The sequence below is a fragment of the Megascapheus bottae genome, chromosome 3 (assembly GCF_031878675.1).
Source record: "Megascapheus bottae isolate mThoBot1 chromosome 3, mThoBot2.hap1, whole genome shotgun sequence".
NCBI classification, from domain to species: Eukaryota; Metazoa; Chordata; class Mammalia; order Rodentia; family Geomyidae; genus Megascapheus; species Megascapheus bottae.
In genome coordinates, this window is record NC_143511.1 from 37,654,933 (window position 1) to 37,680,263 (window position 25,331).

The following is a 25,331-nucleotide window of genomic DNA, read 5'->3' on the forward strand; positions in this document are numbered from 1 at the left end:
TTTTAAATCTCACACTTTAATATAAACATTTGCATATTTTTAAATTAGTACTCAGTCTTAGTGGAAGCTTAACAAATCTCTTTTGATAATAGTTGTGTATAAAAGTGCCATAAGAAATTGGTTGGCAAGTTCACTGAAAAAGCCATCCGAACTATTCATTATTATATCTCAGAAAAATTTGTAAATTTAAGAACCTAATCATATATAATGTTAAATGCTGAAATAAATTGTAAGATTTATAATATGGCTACACCTATTTAAAACAAGATAGCAAAAATCAATTGAAGAAAAAATTTTATAACAATTTTAACATAATTTTTTGTTTTTGTTTTTGGTTTTTTTTCAGTCCTGTGCCTTGAGCTAAGGGCCTTATCACTGTGCTTAGGCTTTCTCAAGACTAGAACTCTACCACTTGAGCCACAGCACCACTTCTGGCTTTTTTCTATGTATGTGGTACTGAGGTATCAAACCTGGTTCTTGGTGCATGCTAGGCAAGTACTCTACCACTAGGCCAAACTCCTGGCCCTTAACAGAATGTCATAGGAATTGCTTATATGTGATAGAACTACAATGATTTTTCTCCATGAACCTTTGAATTTTCTTAAAACTTACTTTATTTAATGTGGTTAAATAAAATAATGGGCTGGGCGTGGTGGCTCATGCCTGTACTCCTAGCTATTCAGGAGGCTGAGATCTAAGGATCGCCACTCAAAGCCAGCCAGGGCACTGAAGACTCTTTATCTCCAGTTAACTGCTAGAAAATGGCAAGTGTGCTGTGGCTCAGTGGGTAAGGTGGTAGCCTTGAGATGAAGAGTTCAGGGACAGTGCCCAGCCCAGACTCCAAGCCCCACAACTGAGAAAAAAAAAAACAAACAACAAAAAATACAGGTAAAATGAGTGGGTGGCTCTGAGTGTGGCCTAGTGGTAGAGTGCTTGCTTAGCATGCACAAAGCCCTGGGTTCGATTCCTTGGTACCATATACACATAAAAAGCCAGAAGTGGTGTTGTGGCTCAAGTGATAGAGCGCTACCCTTGAGTAAAAAGTGTTCAAGGACAGTGCTCAGGCCCTGACTTCAAGCCTCAGGACTGGCAAAAAAATTTTTTTTTAAATAAAATGAGTGGATTTGAAAACTCCAGAACAAAAACAAAGCCCAATTTTCCATGAAAAATGACAGTTTTTGTTTAAAAAAACATATTTAATTTTTTAATATTTAGTTTTTGTGGGTCATGGGGCTTGAACTTGGCCCCATGTCTGAACTAATTCTATTAGTTGAGTTTTGCAAATCTTTGTAGAACATAGAAGATTTCTTGATAATTGATTAATTTGGTGAGACTCTTTTCTCCAGTTAGCCACTAGAAAACTGGGAGTGGTGCTGTGGCTCTAGGTGTAGGGCGGTAGCCTTAAGCTACAGAACTTAGGGACAACTCACATGCCCGGGGTAGGGTGGTAGCTTTGAACTGAAGAGCTCAGGGACAGTGCCCAGGTCCAGAGTTCAAGCCCATAACTGACCCAAAACAACAACAACATAAAAAACTTCTAATGTAGAAACCCTTTTGACATATAAATTACTGCTTAAAATGATATGGATGTTATTTATTTGAATATGAAGCTTAGCATTTTTTCATTTAATTAATGTTCACTTAATTATCAGTAAATTTTACAGAATATTTTTAATCATTGTATTTAATTTATTATTTTGTTTGTGCCTGTACTGGGGCTTGAACTCAGGGTCATAGCTGGAAGCTGGGTCTCTACTACTTGACCCACAACCTCACTTTCTGCTTTTGGGTGATTAATTGGAGAAAGAATCTTTCTTTTTTTTTTTTTTTTTTTTTTTTGGTGGGTCATCGGGGCTTGAACTCTGGGCCTACCCTTTGAACCATAGCCCACTTCGTATTTTCTAGTGATTAATTGGAGATAAGTGTCTCATATTCTTTAATGTCTTTAATGCCCGGACTGGCTTTGAACCACAATCCTCAAATCTCAGCCTCCTGAGTAGCTAGGATTACAGGTGTGAGCCACGGGGCAGCAGGAGAATAGAATCTTAAGGACTTTGATGCTGAGGCTGGCTTGTAACTGTGATCCTCAGATCAGCTTCCTGGATAGCTAGTATTAGACATAAGCCACTGGCACTTTGCTCTGCCTTCCCCCCCCCCCTTGGAGACTTTTAATCTCCAAGTAACCATCAGAAAACTGGAAATGGCACTGTGTAGCTCAGAGTGATAGAGCACTGGCCTTGCACAAAGAAAGCTTGGGACAGCGTCTAGACCTTGAGTTTAAGCCCCACAACTGAGCAAAAACAAAACAGAACAAAACAAACCACTACCTCATCTCCCACACACATTTCAAAGTAAGTATAAAACCTGAAAAATAGTGGTCATAACAGTGTGAAGCAAAACAAAGAATAAAAGTTTGCTTTTGACACAAGTGTCTTTATCATCTTTGCCAGTGTAAGCTCTTACAGAGTCTAAGATACTGTTGTAAATAAAATACTCTTAAAATACTTCCTGTGGTAACCCAATGAAGTAATTAGGTACAGTTATACAGACCGATTACGCACAGAGAGGCCAGTAATTCACCCAAAGTCACGTACTTGTAAGTGGCACAGGTATTAGGATTGAGGCCTACTACCGTACTTCCAAATTCTGGGCTCTTAATCACTAATACAATAGTGCCTGAACGTTTGTGTCCAACTAGCCATCTACTACTTTGTCATTTATTTTGAGGGTAGGGAACAGGAAAGCGGAGAACTGATATGGTTGGTTATAAGAAGCCCAATGTGAACAGAGGCAGTACAATTAAAGCCAGTAGTTGTTTCCTTCTCAGAGAACTGATACGGTTGGTTATAAGAAGCCCAATGAACAGAGGCAGTACAATTAAAGCCAGTAGTTGTTTCCTTCTCAGTTATAGAAATACTGTTGTCTCTTGTTTCTCTTCTAAATCTTATGAGTCCATCAAAGTTTATTTCTAGAGTATATCAACTTTCCTGTATTACATGACAACATCTTAACCTCCCACTACTTGTCATTTTCCATTATCTCTACCTGAGAATGCAGGTCAGATGCTTCCATGGTCTTTAGTAGTTTCCACCTACTGTTGTTTCCTTGTAAGTTTATAATCATTCTTCCACAGTTGTGACAGTCCTATTTAATGAACCTTTCTACCTTAAAGGGATTTTTTTTTGATAAATGAGTTTTCCATTTCTTTATCTTTTGTAGTTTCCTAGACAGTTTGCAGATGAGTTGAAGATGGGAAGTTTGCTAATTAATCCCAAAATTCTAAAACATAAAGAAACAATACAAACATAAATAAAAAAAATTTGTTTAGCTTTAGGATGTGTTTGAATACTAGTTTAGTGGAAAAACTTACTAATTATATTGAAATTTTTTCATATTAACCTTACTTTTTTTTTTGTTAGTCACGGGATTTGAACTTTGGGTCTGGGCGTTGTCCCTGAACTCTGCAGCTCAAGGCTACCACTCTATCCCTTGAGCCACAGTGCCACTTCTGGTTTTCTGGTGATTAATTGGAGACAAGAGTCTCATGGACTTTTTAGTCCCTTGTCTGGACTTTTTAGTGCCCTGCCTGGTCTGACTTTGAATTGTGATCCTTAGATCATAGCCTCCTGAGTAGTTAGGATTACAGGTGTGAGCTACCATGCCTGGTTATTCCCTTTTTATTTATTTATTTTTTAGACAAAATCTCTTACTTAGATTGATGTTTTAGAGTTATTAAAGCAGTCTTCCTTTATCAGCCCTCCAGTTAACTAAAGGCATGCTCTACCATATCCATTATAACCTGTTTTATGAAAGAGACTGGCCTTTATTGAGTCTACAGTTCTAAAAAAATAAAAATAAAACGGTTTTAAGTTGGATTGTGGCTTACTGGTAGAGTATTTGCCTAGCATGAGGCCTTGGGTTTGATACCTAGCACTACAAAATTAGACGAAATAAAGTTACTGTACTAAAATCTGGTATAACTAATTATCAAAATTAAAGGAACAGATACCATCTTATTTACCAGTTCACTGAAAGGAAAATAAAATTCAGAACAGCAGGTATCAAGACTTAAACTTCCTTCATCATCTCTCTTCTTCACTTCTTTATTTACTAGCGTAGAGGAAATTGAGGTTAGCAGTATCTAATTTCAGTAGTTTATCTTAAAAACATATATACCTTTCCTTGTAAGAGAATCCTACATTAATGGGTCAGAAGCATCCAATTTCATAATCCATATTCAAAGAGAAAAGAGGTCTGAGTTAAATTGTACATGTGTATGTAAGCATTTTCTATAACATACATTTACAGTCATGCATTACTTACATATACAGTTTTGATATTTTCAGATAACCAATATCCAAACTGCATATACTTTTATACAACTGACAACCCCATTTGTTGATGCTAGCTAGCATCATCATAAGTACATGAGCAATACATATATGTGAATGTTACAATGACTATACCACTATGTGATAGGAACTTCTCCACTTCACTGATTGCACTTGTCTACTTGATTCGTTTTCGTTTATTCTTTATATAGATAAAAGATCTTTTTCTTAAGTATTTTAAATATGTATTAAGTTTTACTTTTTAATTAAATATTAAGTAGTCCTACAAAGAAGTTACTGTTCAAATCAGTTAATAAGTACAATGAAGCTTGATTGATGTTACCACTTTCATCATTCTCCCCATCTCTCACATCCCATTTGTCCCCTCAGTTTTCTTAGTTTCATTTGTTATAATTTTTTAATACTTCAATCCTAATAAATGAAAGTATATAAAGAAAAAATGCAGTATCCATTTTAAGACAGATGAAAGTTTTCTTTCTACTGAAAATTAACAGACCAAAATATTGAAAATATCTTCATCTTTACTGAAAGCTGGGTATCTCTCACTCTTGAAGTATAAGATGGAAAAAAATATGATTTAGGAAGACTTTCAAACATGACTGAGTACTGTCAGAATCCTAATAAATATCTTATACCAGTATACTCCAAAAGGCTCAAGAATTAGATAGACTAGTACCACAAAATATGAATGAAACAGGGACTGGAAGAAATTTCTTTACAAATCTACTTAAGGAATAAAGTTTCTTTTGTTTTCACCTAACAGGCAGCAGGAAATACATGTCTGGTTGAATCTGAGAGATTCTAGACATAAAAGAGGACAGCAGTAAAATGCTAAAAATAGAAACTAAGTGAAAATTGCCCTACTAAGCAGTAATTTAGATTTCCTTCTCTGTATGATTCCAGATTTTTGTCTTTCACTCTTAGATGTCCTAGGTAAAAATTAAAAGAATCCTTCCTAGGGAAATTGAGCCACTCCAGAAAAGTTATTTAACAGCTACTAATTGAAGACCTCAACAAAAAAGCAAGCTAGTTACTGAAGTTCACCAGTTTGGCAAGCTCAACAACATACACAGAGCAGTATTGCCAACTATAATAGGAGAGATTCCAATGCAAAAGAGAGACACAACAGAAACTTAAAGGAACAGAGAGTTCAGGAACACAGTCATTTTAAGGAAGTAGTTAACTGCTAAATATCTAGATAGGCATTTGCCTAGTGAAACAAAATAGGATGTTTTTAGGAGAGGAAGGGGGAGACAGTGAGAAACTTTTGAGATTGCAGTGTGCAATATAAATAAATTTAATAAACTGTAATTCTTTCTCTGGATATAGAACAAAAGACAAAAATAGAAGAGAAAATTAGAGGTTAATGTGAGGTTCAGTATTTAACCTAACAAGAATTCCAGAAAGACAGCTGGAAATCAAGAATCTTTCATTAATATAGTAAGGAAATAATACATGTAAATTTTCTAGACACCACTAGGCTGAAGAGATCCAACTGGTCAGTGTAGATAATGATATCAAGAAGGGGAACATGAGATAGATTGAGAGATGGTAGAAAAGAAAATATGTGAATAATAATATCTTAGAGACTTGGAGGTATAGTTCAGTGGTGAAGCACTTGCCTACTATGTGAAGCCTTATGTTCCATCACTGATACTATAGTAAAACTTTTTTTTTTCTTTTTTTTGGCCCCTTTCTCTTTCTGGCCCCGCTCGCTCCGGCCCCGCTCGCTCCGGCCCGGCTAGGCCCCCCTGTCTAGCTCAGGCCCCGCTCGCTCCCGCCCCGCTCGCTCCGGCCAGGCTAGGCCCCCTCTCTAGCTCAGGCCCCGCTCGCTCGCTCCGGCCCCGCTCGCTCCGGCCCCCGCTCGCTCCAGCCCGCTCGCTCTGGCCCAGCTTGCTTCCGCCTGGCTCGCTCCAGCTTGCTCTTGGCCCCGCTCGCTCCGGCCCCCACTCGCTCCGGCCCGGCCAGCTCTCGCTTGCTCCTGGCTCTGCTCGCTCCGGCCCCTTCTCGCTCTGGCCCCGCTGGCTCCGGCCTCGCTGGCTCTGGCTCGGCTCGCTCCCGCACGCTCCGGCCCCGCTCGCTCCGGCCACCACTCGGTTGGGCTCTGTTCACTTCAGCTCAGCTCGCTTCTTTCGCTCTCTGTCGCCGTCGCAGTCTTGTCTCTGCCATTTTTCCGGTTTGGTTGTGTCTCGTCTCTGCCACTTCCGGCTTGGTTGTGTATGTGGGATACCGAGGAATCGAACCCGGGTCTTTGTGCATGCTAGTCAAGCACTTTAACCGCTAGGCCAAACTCCCGGGCCCAGTAAAACTTTTTAAACACATACACACACACACACACACACACACACACGCGCGCACGCACATACGCACATACACACACACACACACACACCCATTACAAATATTGTAGCAAACAAAATGCCCAAGAAAAATACACTGGTTTGTTAAACATCAGAAAGAACACTGTGTACTCTTCTGGATACAGAGTTTATCAATATCATCTCTTCCCTATATTCAGACTTTACATTTTTTAATATATTTTTTATTGTAATTAATAGAAGGGTTACATGATATTTGCCAGATAAATGGTGCCTTAATTCCCACACATCGATACCCTTTCACATGTCATGGTCCCCATTTCCCTCCCCCATCCCCCACCCCTCGTCGTGTTTTCCCCGTTCCCTATCCAATTTCAGACAACCAAATACAAATATATCCCATATATCAGATAACAAAGTGAGATAGTGTAACAATATGAGATAACCAAGGGACAGTAGAAGTGATAAGAGATAACATAGTACCTTAAGAACAACAATCATTCATTATATGGCTTATGTTTACATCATATTTTAAATGACAAGTTTAACAAACTATTTTGAAAATTTTAAGTTAGCGAATCAGTTACGCTTGGTGAATTTTTTAGGAAAACTCACTGTAGAATTTGTCACCAGTAGTCTGGACACCAGTGGCTCATGGCTGTAATCCTGGGTATTCAGGAGGCCGCGATCTGAAGATGACAATTTGAAGCCAACCAGGGCAGGAAACACTTGAGACTTTTTTTTTTGCCAGTCCTGGGCTCGAACTCAGGTCCTGGGTATTGTTCTTGGGTTTTTCCTAAAGCTTGTGCTCTACCATTTGAGCCACAACACTTCTGCCTTTTTTTCTATTCATGTGGAACCGAGGAATCGAATCAGGTGCTTCATGCATGCTAGGCAAGCATTCTACCACTAGGTCATGCTCTTGTCCACTGTGAAACTTTTGTTATTGTTGTTTGCCAGTCCTGGTCCTGGTCTTTGTCTCAGGGCCTGAGCACTGTCCTTGGATTGTTGTTGTTTTTTTTTTTTTTCAAGGCTAGTTCTCTACCACTTGAGCCATAGTACCACCACTTCTGGCATTTTTCTATGTATGTGGTACCGAGGAATTGAACCCAGGTCTTTGTGCACGCTAGGCAAGCACTTTACCACTAGGCCAAACTCCCAGCCCCACTGTGAAACTCCTATCTCCAGTTAACCACTAGAGAACCAGAAATGGTGCTGTGGCACGAAGTAGTAGAGCTCTAGTAGTAGGAGCTCAGCAACAGTGCCCAGTTCCAGAGTTCAAGCCCTACAACCAACAACTAAAAAGAATTTGTCACTAGTAGTTTAAATGTCACCTGCAAACTAGTCTTTTTTTGTCATGTTAATTATGCATGTTAGTTAACCCATGTGGCTTAATCACAGCTAATTTAACCATTGTGACATACAAAGAGTAAAATATTCCTGGTTACTGAAATAGTAAGACAGGATGGAGAATAAGATACCACCAAACTTATATGAAAAACAGTCTAGAATTATAGCAAAGCAGTTTTCTGAGCACTAAAATAATTTGCATACAAACCATGAATCTCAAAAGCTAATTGACTTGTTCAGTTCTTTGCAAGTAACTTTACTATTGACAAATTGAAGACTTGTAAACGACTAGAAAAGGAAAGTGATAGTGTCAGGTTTACTATTGCCAAGATTGATAGCTAGCAATAAGACAGCTATTAAATCGAAGCACAGGTGTTGAGGAAGACTATAGTATAGTGATTAGTAATCTACTCTTATGCTGTATGGAGGTAAAGAATCCAAAACAACACTGCAGCCCTTTTGAGGATGTGTGGTAAATCACATATATTGGCATTGATATAGTCACTCTAGTTAGCCATTTATTTAGCCATGGACTTGAAATTTTTAGCCATTTTGTTATTTGTTACCAATTAAGTTTATTTTTAAAAATAAAATTATTTTAAGTGTTATTGTGTAGCCTCCACTTGTTCTCTCTGATCTTCTTAGCATGAGTTACACTGATCAATTTAGTCATATGCAGGATGTCAATTTGTGTATGCTATAGTAGAATTTAAGCCCCTTTTACATTTGAGAATAAAGATTGCTTACTGAATTTTGTAAGTTATATTTAATCAGATGTATATTAACCTCTGGAGACAAAAATCTTTCTCTTAACCATGTGCAATTTTTTCTAGGGGAAGTCCACAAATGAAAGGGACACCTCATTTTAAGGAAGAACAGTGTGCACCAGCATTAAATTTAGAGATGAAGAAAATATTGGATTTACAAGCACCCATCATGAGGTACAATTACTTGGTACTTGGTTAAATTTGACCTTTGGTAATGACAGTAGATAAGTAATTGGTTAATCACATGACCAGCAGGAAAAGTGTTTAATTTAAAGGTAACTTTTTAGTTCTAAAAATGCATAACTGACCTTTAGAAATCATTTGGAAAAAAAATTTTTTTTTTTGGTGGGTCATGGGGGCTTGAACTCTAGGGCCTGAGCCTCGTCCCTGAGTTCTCAGCTCAATGCTACCGCCCAACCCCTTGAGCCACAGCCCCACTTCCCGGTTTTCTAGAGGTTAATTGTAGATAAGAGTCTCATGTTCTTTAGTGCCCGGGCTGACTTTGAACTGCAATCCTCAGATCTCAGCCTCCTGATTAGCTAGGATTATAGGCGTGAGCCACCGTGCCCAGATAATATTTGAAGATTTATAGGTGTGCATTATTACGCATAAAATGTTATAATAAGGCTAATAATAAGTTGGTTATATAAAATACAATTTTATTTTGAAATGAATGTATGAAGGTCTAGAGTTGTTTGATTTATTCTTCAAAAACATAAAAATCATGTAAGTTGGAGAAAAGAGCAAGTATCTTTGTTTCCAAAGCTGAGTTAGATTTCTGGGAAGTACAAGTGTACTTGGAAGAAAGTTAAACTTTCTGATCAAAGCATGAATAAAGATTCTGTGACAAGGCAGCCCAAAATACTAAAGTTCCAAAAATCTGTTTTGTATCTAATAGTAGTAAAGAAGTGATTTTATAATTCAGCTTTACTTCCTTAATTGCTCTGATGTTGATATTTTAGGTGTCACTTAGTATAGCAGTATTTTATTTCCATTGTGTAAATGTAAGAACTTATAATTTACAGCTGTAAAAAGAATGAGGTTATTCTTTTCTGAAAAAGACTTTCCAAATATATTGTTGGATGAAAAAACCAAGATCTATGCAATCATGCTTTTTTTTTTTTTTGAGAGGGGGAGAAACGATGGTATTAGAATGTTTCCACATTACATAAATGAAGAAGTGGTGCTGTGGCTCCAGGAGTAGGGCAGTAACCTTGAGCTGAAGAGTTCAGGGACAGCACTCAGGCCCAGCATACAAGCCCAACAAAAGACACCCCCCCTAAAAAAAGAATACATAAAAGAAGAGGGGGGGGTTGGTGGCTAATACCTGTAATCCTAGTTACTCAGGAGGCTGAGCCAGACAGGACACTAAAGCCTAAAGTCCCTGAGAATCTTATCCAATTAACCACCAGCAACCAGAAGTGGTGCTGTGGCTCAAGTAGAGTAGTAGCCTTGAGCTGAAGAGCTCAGGGACAGCGCCCAGGCCCAGAGTTCAAGCCCCACGACCAACCAAAGAAAAAAAAAAGAATGCATGCATACGTGAGAGATGAAAACTGAGTCTCTTAGAGACTGACTTTGGAAAGGGACTCAATCTTTTAAAAACATTGAGCTATCTGACTACAATATGAGTATACGGAATTATCTAAATGTAATATTTTTTAAAAAGGTGCTTGTGATCTAATAAGTGCTTCTTTCACCAGTTATCTTGTTATGATGCTGGAACATTGCATAAAATCGTATGTGGGTTGTAAGCTAGTGTCTGACTTGCTTAGTCCTTCTTATATCCAATTTCCCACATGGAAAAGAATGACTTTGTTATTTTTTTTAAATGTATAAGTGTTACAAAAGATTGCACTTAGGATATTGATCACTTTAATGAATCTCATTACGCCCGATTTTTTTCTTATTTTAGTATGGAAATCTTTTCAGGAATATGACTTAAATGCCAATGTAATTTTGAATGTTTATAGGTACCAAGCAAGGTGGAACTTAGAAATTTGGCTCTCTACCTCCATTTTGTGGTTAAAAAAGGTAAAAATAAAAATGTGTCTGGACATAGGATAGAAAATGAGCTTTTAGAAAAAGAATTTCCAGGGCTATGGATCTAGGTCAGTAAGTAGATTCTGTGCTTATGCTCCAATCTAGTATACCACCTAAGGGGGAAAAGAGTTTTCCCACCTGTACAAGTTTAAACATGTTAGGTGGAAGTTTCTACAATTTTAAGTGGTTAAAAATCTTAATACTTCTTTCAAAATTCTAAAAAACTGTTACTTCAGAAGGTTGTTAGTACCTGTAAACATACTTGCTGGAAATTCATTTGAAATTTCCTAAAGTTAGAAGTAATGAAAGTGAATTCCAGTAGCTCACACCTGTAATCCTAGTTGAGTAATCAGAAGGCTGAGGTCTGAAGACTGAAACTAACCCAGGCAGGAAAGCTCATGAGACTCCTGTCTCCTATTAACTACCCAAAAGGCTGAAAGTAGAGCTGTGGTTCAAGTGGTGGAACACTAGCCTTGTGCAAAAAAAGCTCAGGGATAGCACATAGGTCCCAGAATTCAAGCCTCAGGACTTGTACCTCCTCCCCCACCAGAAAAAAAGGAAGGAAGGAAGTAGAAAAATAATAATTACACTGTTGAAATAAAGTGGCTTGAAAAAACAAACTTTTACTTAAAATGTTGGGAGATTTAAGAGGACTCAAGTTGATTGAGTAAGTGCTCTTAACACTTGACCCATACTCCCATCTCTTCTGCTTTTAGTCTGTTGAGACAGGGTTTCACTAATTTTGTCGAGCTGACTTCAAACTATGATCCTCCTGATTCTGCCAAGTAGATACATTTCATTTTTGATCAAGGGAAAATTTGTAAAGATTAATGTCAAGCATCTAACTTTTGTTACTAGTTAAAGATAGACAATATTTAGAAGTAAAATTTTATAGTTTGTAGTGTCTTATCTTTCTCTGTTTTGGGCATTAAAGAGCACCTTGTATGCAGCGTTCAATATTGGTTAAATATTAAATATAATTGGATTTAAGCTGATTTGCATGTTATGTAATACATATAATGAAAGCATATTTGATTAATCATAAATATTATTTTATTTTGAAGTATAAATGGCAGCGTATAATACTGTGTGGGTTGTATTGCTTTCTGACCATGTTCTTAGATATTGTGAATATCATCCTTGGTTGTGAGTATATACAAACTACAGTAAGAGCAAGTATAGCATTAAAAGACAAAGGTTTTTTTTGTTTTGTTTTTTTTTTTTTGTCAGTCCTGGGCTTGATCTCAGAGCCAGAACACTGTCCTTGGACTTTCTCAATGCTAGAGCTCTACCACCTGAGCCTCAGTATCACTTTTCTATGTATGTGGTACCGAGGAATCGAACCTGGGTCATTGTGCAAGCACTCTACCACTAGGCCAAACTTCCGGCCCAACAAAGGTTTTTAATATTGGCAAGCAAGCCAAGCATTAATCTTTCAATGTACTACATTTTGGGTGGGGATTGGAATCATTAGTGGAACATGGGTAGCTTGGGGCAAGGCCTACTTACCAACTTTCATGCAGTGGTTTCTTTAACAGCCTTTGTCCTAACAACTTCATAATTAAATGATGTGAATAAAGTATCTTTTCACAAAGATGATTGTGTTGTTGTTTTGGGTAGTACTGGTTTTTGAGCGGAAGACTTGCTATGTGTTAGGCATAGGCTCTGCCATTTGAGCCATGCCTCCAGCCCCTTTTTGCTCTGGTTATTTTTGAGATGGGGATCTTACTTTTTCTGCTGTTCCCCTGACCTACCCTGGACCATCATGCTCCTCTTTGTTTCCTACTATAACTGAGATAACAGGCACATGTGACCACACCATTTTGTGTTGTTGTTGTTGTTGTTGTTATGATGGAGTCTCAAAGTGGCCTTTGTAACTTTTTGCATGGAATGGCCTCAAACACTTTGATCTGAGCCTCTTGATCTCAGTCTCCTGAGTAGCTAGGGTTAATATAAGGCTTGAGCCACTGGCACTTGACTGACATGGCTTCTTTGTCATCCTTATCACAGTTATTTAAAGCCAGTGGCTACTAATTCCAACACTTAAGATTGTCTCTTAATGTGTTGTTTATATTGATGGATTTTGTTTTCATTTGCTTCTGGGTCACATTTTCCTGTTTACTTATATTGTTGCTGCTACAGCATTGTTACAACAGCATCGTTTATGAACTCTTATTTTCAAGTGTATAAGCACTAATGGCAAAGGGCTACTTTTATAAGATAGTATGGATGTAGATCATATATTCTTTTAATAGTTTTCTTTCTCAAATTATCTGTCATTCTGTTGTTTTGCTGTTTTTGAGACAAGGTCTCTTGTGTTGACTAAGGTGATGTCAAACACTTGTCCTCAAGTGACTCAGTGATCCTCTTAGCCTTTTTAGTGCTGGGATTGCAAGCACTGGCTGCCATACCCAGATCTCATGTTTTATTTAACTTACTTTTAAAGTTTTTCTAGTGTTGGGTTTTTTTTTCCCCCCGGGGGAGGGGGTGGGAGTGTTGTGGGGCCTGAACTCTGGTCCCGACTGCTGTCCCTGAGCTCTTCAATTCAAGGCTAGCACTCTACCACTTGAACCACAGCACCGCTTCCAGCTTTCTTTCTATATGTGTACAGAGAAATTGAACCCAGGGCTTCGTATATGCTAGGTAAGCACTCTACCCCTAGGCTACACTCCCAGGCCAGTTTTTCTAGTTTTTAACCTGTTTCGTCAAGTTTCTAACTCTACCTTCCTATATAGATTTTTTTTTGAGAACTTCTGATTCTAGATGAATTATACATAGCTACTAAATAGTTAATAGTTAAATTGCTGTCAAGTCAAAGTTTTATGATTTTCATGATCTTTACATGTACCTTTTTTTTTTTTTTAGAGTTTCATCTCTTTATTTTCTTATCTTTTTTTTTGTGTGTGTGTGAGTCATGGGGCTTGAACTCTGGTCCTGGGTACTGTTCCTGAGCTCTTCAGCTCAAGGCTACTGCCCTACTACTTGAGCCACAGACCCACTTCCCCTTTTCTAGTGATTAATTGGAGAGAAGAGTCTCACAGACTTTAGTGCTCAGACTGGCTTTGAACCTCAATCCTCAGATCTCAGCCTCCTGAGTGGGTAGGATTATGGGTGTGAGTCACCTTGCTCGGCTATTTCTTTTGAACAAGCATTTTCTGAAGCAATCATATTCCAACTCATTGCTCTCTTAAAATTCAATTGACTCAAGTTACTTGCTTCCTTACAGTTTGCAGTCTATACTGGAAGATCTCCTGGTTGCTACTTCTGATGGATTTCTTCATCTTATTCACTGGGAAGGAATGACAAATGGAAGGAAAGCTATTAATCTTTGCACAGTACCGTTTTCAGTTGATCTACAATCATCTAGAGGTAGTTATCCTTTCTACATGAGGTGGAACCAGTCATTTAAATTTTGACCTGATCTAGTACTATATTTATAGACTTTAAAAACAGGAATATGATATAATCCTATAGTTAAAATTCTATTTTATGTATGTGCTTTTTTTCATCAGTAGGTTCATTCTTGGGCTTTGCCGATGTGCACATCAGAGATATGGAATACTGTGCCACACTTGATGGGTTTGCTGTTGTGTTTAATGATGGTAAAGTTGGATTTATTACACCGGTATCCAGTAGATTTACTGCAGAGGTATGGCTTATTTGCTTTGTTTATTTTCCTTATTTTTTTAAATTAATTTTACTGTGTAAAATTGAGTCCATCCCCAGTTTATTTATATAGATTTTGATGTTCTTATTGATTTTTTTCCCCCAGTCGTGGGACTTGAACTCAGGGCTTGAACATTATCCTTGGGGTTTTTGTTTTTGGTCTTTCCCTCACCCTTGTCTTACCTCCCCCCGTGCCCCCCAGTTGTTCCTGGGGCTTAAACTCAGGGCCTGGGCACTGTCCTTGAGCTTTCTCAAGGTTAGTTCTCTACCACATGAGCCATAGCACTTCTGGCTTTTGTGTGTATGTGGTACCAGGGAATCGAACCCAGGGCTAGATGAGCACTCTACCACTAGGCCATACTCCAGGCCCTTTTTTTGTCCTTTTTTTTTTTTTAAATTAAGGACATTATTAACATGGATTTTTACATCATTTTTCAGCTGTCATGTTTAACAAATAAGTATTCAAGAAGGGAATCTCTATATACAATCACTGGCACTTAGATTTTGGAACATAAAATTGTGGCTGGGCCCACAATGGAATGTTTACAGCCAGGCTTAGGTAGCCTGCCCCGCCTGCATCAGGCAGTCTGCTAATATCTTTGAGGGGTCAGTCCTTCATATTCTATCTTTGGATACATAGAAAGAATGGGCCCAGAGGGGACAGGCAAGCCCTTCAGCAAGTGTTCTGCATTTGAAGCATTCCTTTTGCTTTGACCATGTTTTTCAAAAAGACTTTTGATTGTGCTTCTGGGGCTAGCTTCAGACTACGAACTCCTACCTCTACCCCTGAAATAACTGGATTATAAGTGTAATTGTAATGCCCTGTAAATTATTATTTTATTACTCATTGTTTATATTTTGTCAATATGAAAACCCTATTAGTACTTTTTTTTTCAAGTTTCAAAGCTATTATGTTTATAAGTACAATAGAAGTATGTACACTCATGTCAGAAATGACTTTATCAACTTCAAATATATAATGAGTCTAGTAAAACTGGTTAGTGTACAATACACATATCATAGTTCTTTCAGAAGTAGACTTGTACAAATCTCTTACAACCCTATTAGTACTTTTTCCATGAGTATCTTTTGATTATTTTTTTTTCTTTTCCTACCTACTAGGAATTAATGTTTTTTTTTTTCTATCTTTATATTTGCTTAGTCTTTGTATACTTGACCACCTAACCCTGTCTGTGAGTTGTACAGATAGTCTCTCAGTTCTTTTAACTACACTGTTTTACCTGTTTCATTTTGAAATTTCTCTAAAAGTCCTCTGATCTGCTACAGTGTAGACTGGAAGCTTAATATATAAAATATTTAACATAGCTTTGTTATCTAGTTTATCATCATCCTGAGGATTTTCTTTACACTTTGATTTGCATAGAATCTTTTGATAACCAATGATTACTTATGGTAGTTAAAAATAAGTGTTTGAGGGCTGGGAATTTGGCCTAGTGGTAGAGTGCTTGCCTAGCAAGCAGAAAGACCTGGGCTCGATTCCTCACTACCACATACATAGAAGAAAAAAGCCAGAAGTGATGCTGTGGCTCAAGTGGTAGAGTTCTAGCCTTGAGAAAGCCCATGGAAAGGCCAGGCATGGTGGCTCACGCTTGTAATCCTAGCCACTCAGGAGGCTGAGATCTCAGGATCAGGGTTCAAAGCCAGCCTAGGCACTGAAGTCTGTGAGACTCATCTCTCCAGTTAACCACCAGAAAATTGGAAGTGGCTCTGGGCTGAGGGGTAGCCTTGAGCTGAAGAGCTCTGGGACAGCACCCAGGCCCAGAGTTCAAATCCCATGACTGACTGATAAAAGAAAAAAGAAAGCCCATTACAGTGTTCAGGCCCTGAGTTCAAGCCCACAAATAGAGTGTTTGCCTTGCACTCAGGAATTTCTGGGTTCGATTCCTTGGTACTACATACACAGAAAAATCTGGAAGTGGTCTTGTGGCTCAAATGGTATAGCAGTAGCCTTGAGAAAGCCCAAGGACAGTGCCTAGGCCCTGAGTTCAAACCCTAGAACAGGCAAAAAAAAAAAAAAAAGTTTTGCTGCTGTGACAGATATAAAATAAAACAGAATTTATTATTCTTACTTTGCTTGGGTTTGGTTATTTGTTCTTCACCTTAGGATGAGTGACAGGGTTATTATTTCCTTGATGAACTTTTTTTTCTTCCTTTTCTACTTCTCATTGAAGTCCATTCTTTTTCCATCTTGTCTGTCACTTGTCTCCAGTGTTCCTTGCAAAAGCATCCTGAAAAGGGTACATCCTACAAAGGATAGCTGGCAATCCTGTTGTCTGGGGTTTCAAGTTAAGCAGAGGGTCCAAATGCAAAGTGTGAACTTTGACTTTTTGGGATTTTTCAGAGTTTTCTTGAAAGGAAAAATATTTAGTTCTCTGTTAGAAGGCAGGGGGGATTTTTTCATGGTTGTTCACCATTGGGGATATACTTTGAGAGGAGCTAACTACTTTTTAAAATATGCTTTGAACCAGTCCTACTTCATTTAGTTCAGATTTCTAGACATAACTGCTATTCCTAATGCTTTTCTGTATCCTGCAGTATAAACTTAGCTATTTCTCAACATCCTGTACTGCCAGTTGAGGATTTATTCATCTGTTTGCTTACCAGTTCCCAAAACTGTATAATGCTATACTCTCTCCCATTCTTTGTCTTTGTAAGGTTTTGTTTTTATTTTTTATTTTTTTATTGTAATTAGTAAAAGGGTTACATGATATTTGCCAGATAGAAGGTGCATTAATTCACAAACATTGATACCCTTTCACATGTCTTGGTACCCATTACCCTCCCCCCCACACCCCCCACCCATCTTGGTTTTCCCTGCTTCCCTATCAAATTTCAAATAACCAAATACAAATAAATTCAATATATCAGATAACAAAGTGAGATACTGTAACAATATGAGATACCCAAGGACAGCAAAGGAGATGAGAGATAACATAGTACATTAAGGACAACAATCATTCGTTATATGGCTTTTGTTTCAATATCCTGGAGGTCCTTTCAATTAGCTTCATAGTATATGGCCTTATGTATCAAGATTTTGCTCTATTGCAAATCTCTGCTAGGAGAGCCCAAGGTTTCTACTGATTATGACAAATGAGGGAAACCATTGAGCCTAAGTTCCTTTGAGTCTGGCTTACTTCACTTAATATAATTTTTTCTAAGTCTTTCCATTTCCTAACAAATGGGTCGATGTCGTTTTTTCTGACAGCAGCATAGAAGGTTTTGTTTTTAAAAAATTAGATCTTAGCCAGGCACGGTGGTTCACGCCTGTAATCTGGGCACTCAGAAGGCTGAGATCTGAGATTGTGGTTCAAAGCCAGCCCCAGCACTAAAAGGTCTATGAGACTCTTATTTCCAATTAACCTCTAGAAAATGGGAAGTGAGGTTTAGCTCAAGGGTAGGACGGTAGCCTTGAGGTAAAGAGCTCAGGGATAGTGCCCAGGCCCAGGGGTATGATGGTAGCCTTGAGCTGAACAGCTCAGGGACAGCACCCAAACCCTGAGTTCAAGCCTGATGACCCTCTCACACACACACAAAAAGATGGTGGTGGGTGCTTTCATACTCATAAGCTCATTTTAGGTTCAAGCCCTATGACAGACAAAAAAAAAAAAAAGTTTGTATCATAATAAGTCTTCATTCAGTTTAAGCATGGGAATTGAATGTCTTTTTATAAGTAGATTATTTGATAATATGTATCACACTGGTCTATAGAAAGCTTGACGTTTTAAGGAAGAATATTCTAGTGGTAGTCCAGACGGTAGTCTGTGCAGATAAAAGCAAATGAAAATTCATGAAATTTCATATTTATTGCAAGAGAATTATATAAGTTTAGAGGAACAGTTTTTTAAATTTATTTTTTATTGTGATTAATAGAAGGGTTACATTATATTCACCAGATAGAAGGTGCATAACTTCACAAACATTGATACTCTTTCTCATGACATGGTCCCCGTTTCCCTCCCACCCTCCCCCCACTTATCTTGATTCCCCCCCTTCCCTATCCAATTTCAGATAACCATTTAAGCATATATAAAATAGATAACAAGGTGAAATATTGTAACAATATGAGATAACCAAGGGACAGCAAAAGAGATGAGAGATAACATAGTACATTAAGGACAACAATCACTCATTATATGGCTTTTGTTTCCTTATCCTGGAGGTTCTTACATTTAGTGTCATACTATTGGGCCTAATGTCTCTAGATTTTGTTCTATTGTAAATCTTAGAGGAACAGTTTTTAAACCTTAATTGTTTTTCTTTATTCTAGCAGCTTCATGGAGTTTGGCCACAAGATGTTGTTGATGGAACGTGTGTAGCAGTAAATAACAAGTATCGACTAATGGCATTTGGGTGTGCAAGGTAATTGATTTTTTTTTCATATATTTTTATTGTAATTAATAGAAGGGTTATTTTATATTCACCAGATAGAAGGTGTTATTACTTCACAAAGAGTTTTTTTGTTGTTGTTTTGTTTTGTTTTTTTGCAGTCCAGGGGCTTGAACTCAGGGTCTGATTGCTGTCCTTGGGCTTTCTCAAGGCTAGTGTTCTACCACTTGAGCCACAGTACCATTTTGAGCTTTTTTCTATATATGTGGTACAAAGGAATCAAACCGGGTCTTTGTGCATGCTAGGCAAGCACTCTACCACTAGGTCACACTCCCGCCCCAGATTTCTTATTTTATCTTTTATTTACCTTTTTTTTTTTATTCTTTGTGGGTCATGAGGCTTGAACTCTGGCCTGGGCACTGTCCTTGAGCTCTTCAGCTCAAGGCTACTGCCCTATCCCTTGAGCCACAGCACCACTTCCCATTTTCTAGTGATTAATTGGAGATAAGAGTCTCCCAGGATTTGTAGTGCTGGGGCTGGCTTTGAATCCTCATACCTCAGCCTCCTGAGTAGCTAGGGTTACAGGCATGAGCCATCAAATCGGGTTTTTTTTGGCGGGGGTGGGGGAGGTTGTACAAGTCCAGGACTTGAACTCAGGGCCTGCACCCTGTCCTTAAGCTTTTTGCTCAAGGCTAATGCTCTACCACTTGCGCCATAGCTCCACTTCTGGCTTTTTTTTTTTCCCCTTCTGTACTGAATTGGAGGTAAGAGTCTCATGGACTTTTCTGCTCAGGCTAGTTGTAATTCTCAAATCTCAACTTCCTGAATAGCTTGGATTAGAGGTATAGGCCACCAGCATCTGGCCTGAATTTGATAATTACTTTTTTTTTTTGTGGGTCATAGGGGTTGAACTCTCGTCCTGGGCGTTGTCCCTAAGCTCTTCAGCTCAAGGTTACTGCTCTACCCCTTGAGCCACAGTACCACTTCCAAAGTACTTCTTTTTTTTTTTTTTTAAATGGGTCACGGAGCTGGATCTCAGCCTGGGCACTGTCCCTGAACTATTCAGCTCAAGACTACCACCCTACCCTTGAGCCAAGCCCCACTTCCAATTTTCTAGAGGTTATTTGGAGATAAAAGTCTCAGGTCCTTTTGTGCCCAGGCTGGCTTTGAACCTTGATCCTCAGATCTCAGCCTCCTGAGTAGCTAGGATTACAGGCGTGAGCTACCATGTCTGACTTCCTCCTCTTCCTCTTCCTCCTTCTCCTTTTAAAACAAACTTTAAATGACTTAATATACTTGTAAACATCATCACAATTAATGATTTATAAACATTGTCACAATTTGTGAATCCCCAAAATTCTGAAAATATTTGATTAGATTGTAACAAAGGTAAAGGGAAGATTTTTAGAGGTGAACACTTCAGTTTGCAAAAGTTGGATTTTCTACAACTTGTGGAAAGTTGAGTTACACATTTAAAAGAATAAATCAGTTCAATTTTAAGTTTTCTTTTTAAAAAGATCTGGCTAAGTACCTTTAGCTTGCTCCTCTGATCCTAGCTATTCAGGAGGCTGAGGTTTAAGGATCACAGTTCTAAGCATAATAGTCTGTGAGACTCCTATCTCTATTAATGACCAAAAAGCCAGAACTGGAACAGTGTCTGAAATGGCAGAAAGCTATCCTTAAGTGAAAAAGCCAGTGCTCTGACTCTGAGAGGTTTTGTTGTTGTTTGTTTTTCTTATTCATTTTTGTTGGACATGGAGATGGAACTCAAGGCTTGGACACTATCCCTGAGCTCTTGCTCAAGGCTAGCTCTCTACCACTTTGATCTGCAGCACCACTTCTGGTTTTCTGGTAGTTAATTGGAGATAAGAGTCTCATGGACTTTTCTGCCCTGCCTGGCTTTGAACTGCACTTTTAAGATCTCCGCCTTGTGAATAGCTTAGATTATAGACGTGAGCCACCAATACCTGGCTTATTTTTGTTTGGCCTAGTACTGACCCCAAAAGGAAAAAAAAAATCTAGAATATTTTTTTTTCTCCTTAAAAGTAATTATTTTGAAAAAAAAAAGTAATTATTTTGAGATATCTGCATTTATATGGCCTTTGAAACATTGGAAGCTCACATGTAAAATCAGTTTATTGCTTTCATTTGTATTATGAATGTTTTTAAAAATAAAATTGAAGCTGGGTACTGGTGGCTTACCCCTGTAATCCTAGCTACTCATGAGGATGAGATCTGAGGACTGTGGTTCAAAGCCAGCCTGGTCATGAAAGTCTGCGAGACTTACCTCCAATTAACTACCAGAAAACCCGAAGTGGTACTGTGGCTCAAGTGGTAGAATGCTAGCTAGCTTTGAGCCTAAGACCTCAGGGACAGTGTTCCTGAGTTCCAGGCCAGCGTAGGCGACATAAGGAAATGTTTTCTCAAAATTGAAGTAAAATGGAGTAAGATTTCAGCCCGTATCTGTGTACCTATTTTGTGCCAGGCTGAGTTCTAAACACTTAAAATACTTAAAAAAACAAAGATGGGACTGGGAATTTGGCCTAGCGTTAGAGAATTTCTGGGATAATAAAATGGTTATATAGGACATATGTGTGTGTGTGTATACATTTAAATGTATGAGATAACTATAAATTACATGCAAAATGATTTTGTTCTGTTTTACCTTCTTACCAGTAAAACAATTCTCATAATAGTAATTCCTCTATTTCTTTTTGTCCCATTTCATTAAAAGTGGTTTTGTTTTCACAGCGGTTCTGTACAGGTTTATACAATAGATAACACCACTGGAGCCATGCTGTTATCTCATAAGTTAGAGCTTACAGCAAAACAATATCCTGGTGAGTATTCTGAAGGCGTTTTCAATGTAGTCCTTTCTTTTCTGTGACATACACAATCTCCCCTTAAGCAGGGATATCTAAACCCTCAAGCATGCTTTGTCAAATATATACCTATTATAAAGTTTTGCTTAAAATTACACATTTAAAACAAGAAAAAACAAAACCAAGGGCCAGGAGTTATGGCCTAGTGGTAGAGTGCTTTCCTAGCATGCATGAAGACCTAAAAGCTAAAAGTGGTGCTGAGGTTCAAGTGATAGAGCCTTGTCCTTGGGAAAGCTCATGGACAGTGCTCAGGCCCAGTTCAAGACCCAGGACTGGCCAAAAGAAAAAACAACAACAAAAAACCCAACAACAACAAAAAAACAGGCATAATAGGACTTACTCTGACTTGGTCATTACATATTATAAACACATGTTGAATTGTCACACAGTAGTACCCCAAAAGTCTGTGTAATTAAAATGATAAATAAGATATGATAAAAGAGCAGTTACAATAATATATTATAAAGATTATGTGAATTTGGCCTTTCTCTTTCCCTCTACCTCTCAAAGTTAAGTTTTACTTGTTTTTAAGAGCATGTAGGTTCTTGGCTGTGTATACTGTCCAGAGATATTACCACTTACTATGAGAGTTGATCTGTCTATGTGTTTTGCCCTGGTGATTCTTTTATACCCTTACAACTGTATAGTCAATATATGTTCTATTAGATATCTTACTTCAGCAATTAAAAACTTGCTGATCAATTTCCTTTTTCTTTGATCAACTTTTTCACCTCTACCAGAAATATGGTAGTAGCTGCTTTATTGGCTGATATACTCTCACCAATAATACATTTTTCTTTTTCAGTTCATGCTAATTCTCAAGTAGTGTAGCCATCTCTTAAAGAACTTACCATTTGTTTCAGAGGATTCTTTGTCAGTCTTTTTTGTTCAGTGCTTTCTGGTGTTTTTTGATTCATATTTTTTACTCTCCTAATGTTTACAAATACATTTATTTCACACTGTGGCCCCTACCAGCAAAACTGGTATGAATTTCTTTTTTTGTAGCAATTTCAGACAGAAGATTCATTCTTACTATAGATCGTAGCATACAATTTTTTCTTTTTTCAAGAACTAATCACCTCGTCACTTAAAGGAAGCATTTTCTAGAAACATTAGAACTTTCAGGTATAAGTATGAACTTTTTGAAAAGGGTCTGTGGGGCACAAGAAATAGGAGGGAGATTTGACAAATGGGATTACATAAAAAAAGTTTTTCCACAGCAAATGACATAGTAGCTAAACTAGAAAGACAACCAACAGTAGAAGAAAACCTTTACCAGTAATACACCTGATGATGTATACACTATGTGGAAAATGATCTATGTAACTTGTATGCAGGGATGGAGGGAGGAAAACTGGGTGAAAGCTAAGACAAGGATGACATAGTCCAAACTAAGTAATTTACTCATTATCTGACTTACAAAATTGTAAACTGTACAACACCTTAATAGTAACAATAAAATTATGTTAAAGAATTTTTTAAGTAAGTTTTTAAAAAGTGTACATGTCAGTAGGCTTCTTAAGTGACTTGGTTCTTTGGTTTTGTGCTCATTTGTTTATATATTTTTGGCTGAGCGCTCATTATGTGTTTTGTTTTGTTTTTTATTCCTTTTTTGTTTTTTATTGTAATTAGTAAAAGGGTTACATGATATTTGCCAGATAGAAGGTGCATTAATTCACATACATTGATACCCTTTCACATGTCTTGGTACCCATTTCCCTCCCCCCCCACACCCCCCTCTCGTCTTGGTTTTCCCCCCATTATGTGTTTTGAAAAGCTATTTGTATGACTGCTTTTTAGCACTTTGATTGCATTTCACCTCTTCCAGAGAGGCTTCATCTTTCTGTTCATCACTTGGAGCATGATATCAATCTGGAACTCTTTGTTGTATTGTCTTAAGATTTTTTTTTTTTGTTTTTTTTGAACCATCCTCATTATACAGATTACAAGCCAGCATGAGGGCTGATTTATGGCTAGTTACTATCAGGAGACTTTAGCTTCTATGCCATATTAAGAAACTCGGGGCCTGGGTGTCCTTGAGTTCTTTAGCTCAAGGCTACTACCCCACCCCTGGAGCCATAGCTCCACTTCAGTTTTCTAGTGATTAACTGGAGATAAATGTCTCATGGAGATAAATGTCTCCTGGTCTTAGTACCCTGGCTGGTTTTGAACCTTGATCCTCTGATCTCACCCTCCAAAGTAGCTAGGATTACAGGCGTGAGCCACTTCACCCGGTCTGATATTTCTTTCCCTTCTACATGACAAGTTTGTTTCCCCTTTATTTTCCTTTATACAATGGATGTCTCTTTGTAGTAGAAGCTTTTATAGACTTTCTGCATTAGATCTAAGCTCTTCAGTTTGATTTCTTCTTCCTCACATGTTGTGTGACTCATCAGAGGAGATAGTAAAAGTTTGCAGTTTATTAGCTCAATCTAGAAAAAAAGTGCTCTGTCCCAGTATTTTCGGTTGTTTTGAAATATTTATTCTCTTGAATAATCTCCCTCCGCCCCCCCCCAAAAAAAGAATCCTTATTCTTGGTTGTTTCAGTGTAGAAAATCATTTGGGGCTTTTTTTTTTCCTTGTCGATTGTGGGGCTTGAACTCTGGGCCTGGGTACTGTCCCTGAGTCTGTAGCTCAAGGCCAGCGCTCTTCCCTGTTGAGCCGCAGTGCCACTTCCAGTTTTCTGGTGGTTATTTGGAGATAAGAGTCTCACAGACTTTCATACCCAGGCTGGCTTGATCCTCAGATCTCATTCTCCTGAGTAGCTAGGATTACAGGCATGAGCCACCAGCACTCAGCATTTTGGGCATAATTTGATGCACTACCAGAAACAGGAAGTTTACTTCTTATATTTTTATCAGTCTTGCAATGTGTAGTTTATAAAGACTTTATATGTTTTTCTCTGAACACAGTGCTTGTGCAACTTTATCTCCATTTTATAGATGTTGATTAACACACAACCAGAGAAACAGCTTTTACAATATCTGGATTGAGCAAGATTTGTATCATTTGAAGCAATCGTGCCCTTCTACTCATTTAAATTTGAAGGTATAGATTAAACACTAAAGATTTCTGAAGCAGTCGTTCATTATGAATTCTTCTATTTCTTCACAGACATTTGGAATAAAACAGGAGCTGTTAAATTGATCAGATGGTCTCCTGACAATAGTGTCGTGATAGTGACCTGGGAATATGGCGGCCTTTCTCTATGGAGTGTGTTTGGAGCCCAACTGATTTGTACACTTGGAGGAGATTTTGCGTGAGTAATAAAGATAAATTTTAGATAAAATATCTCCCTGACAGTATGTTTATACAGAAATCTTGAGTCAAAGAGCTATCCTTTTGCTTTTTTATCAAAATAGTTTATAAGGTTCAGAAAGAATTTTTCTAAAATATATTGATTTTTCAAATGTCTACCCTCTTGTCAATAAAAATGTATTTATTGATCCCCAGATTGATAAAAATTTATTTTTATATATTTATTTATATTGTATATATGACGTTATATTAAGATTTAAGGCTAAACCAGACATGCTTCTACCTTCAAGTAGCTAGTCCAATAAGACAGCATAAATAAGTAGTAGGAAGTAAAAAGCTATATAAGTT

The 25,331-nt window shown here is 37.9% G+C and overlaps 1 protein-coding gene across 4 annotated transcripts in view; it reads left to right on the forward strand.

Annotated features, from left to right (window-relative positions):
- The window catches only part of Ric1 (RIC1 partner of RAB6A GEF complex), an 87,070-nt gene that overhangs the window by 23,794 nt on the left and 37,945 nt on the right, over window positions 1-25,331 (forward strand). For 2 of the 4 annotated variants that reach the window (XM_090329946.1, XM_090329943.1), the window contains exons 4-9: window positions 8,854-8,961; window positions 14,054-14,196; window positions 14,340-14,476; window positions 18,785-18,876; window positions 21,595-21,683; window positions 24,840-24,984. In XM_090329946.1, the coding sequence (XP_090186072.1) occupies window positions 8,854-8,961; window positions 14,054-14,196; window positions 14,340-14,476; window positions 18,785-18,876; window positions 21,595-21,683; window positions 24,840-24,984 (714 nt within the window). The remainder of the gene's footprint in view (window positions 1-8,853; window positions 8,962-14,053; window positions 14,197-14,339; window positions 14,477-18,784; window positions 18,877-21,594; window positions 21,684-24,839; window positions 24,985-25,331) is intronic. The other 2 variants (XM_090329945.1, XM_090329944.1) reach the window with 2 other exon arrangements.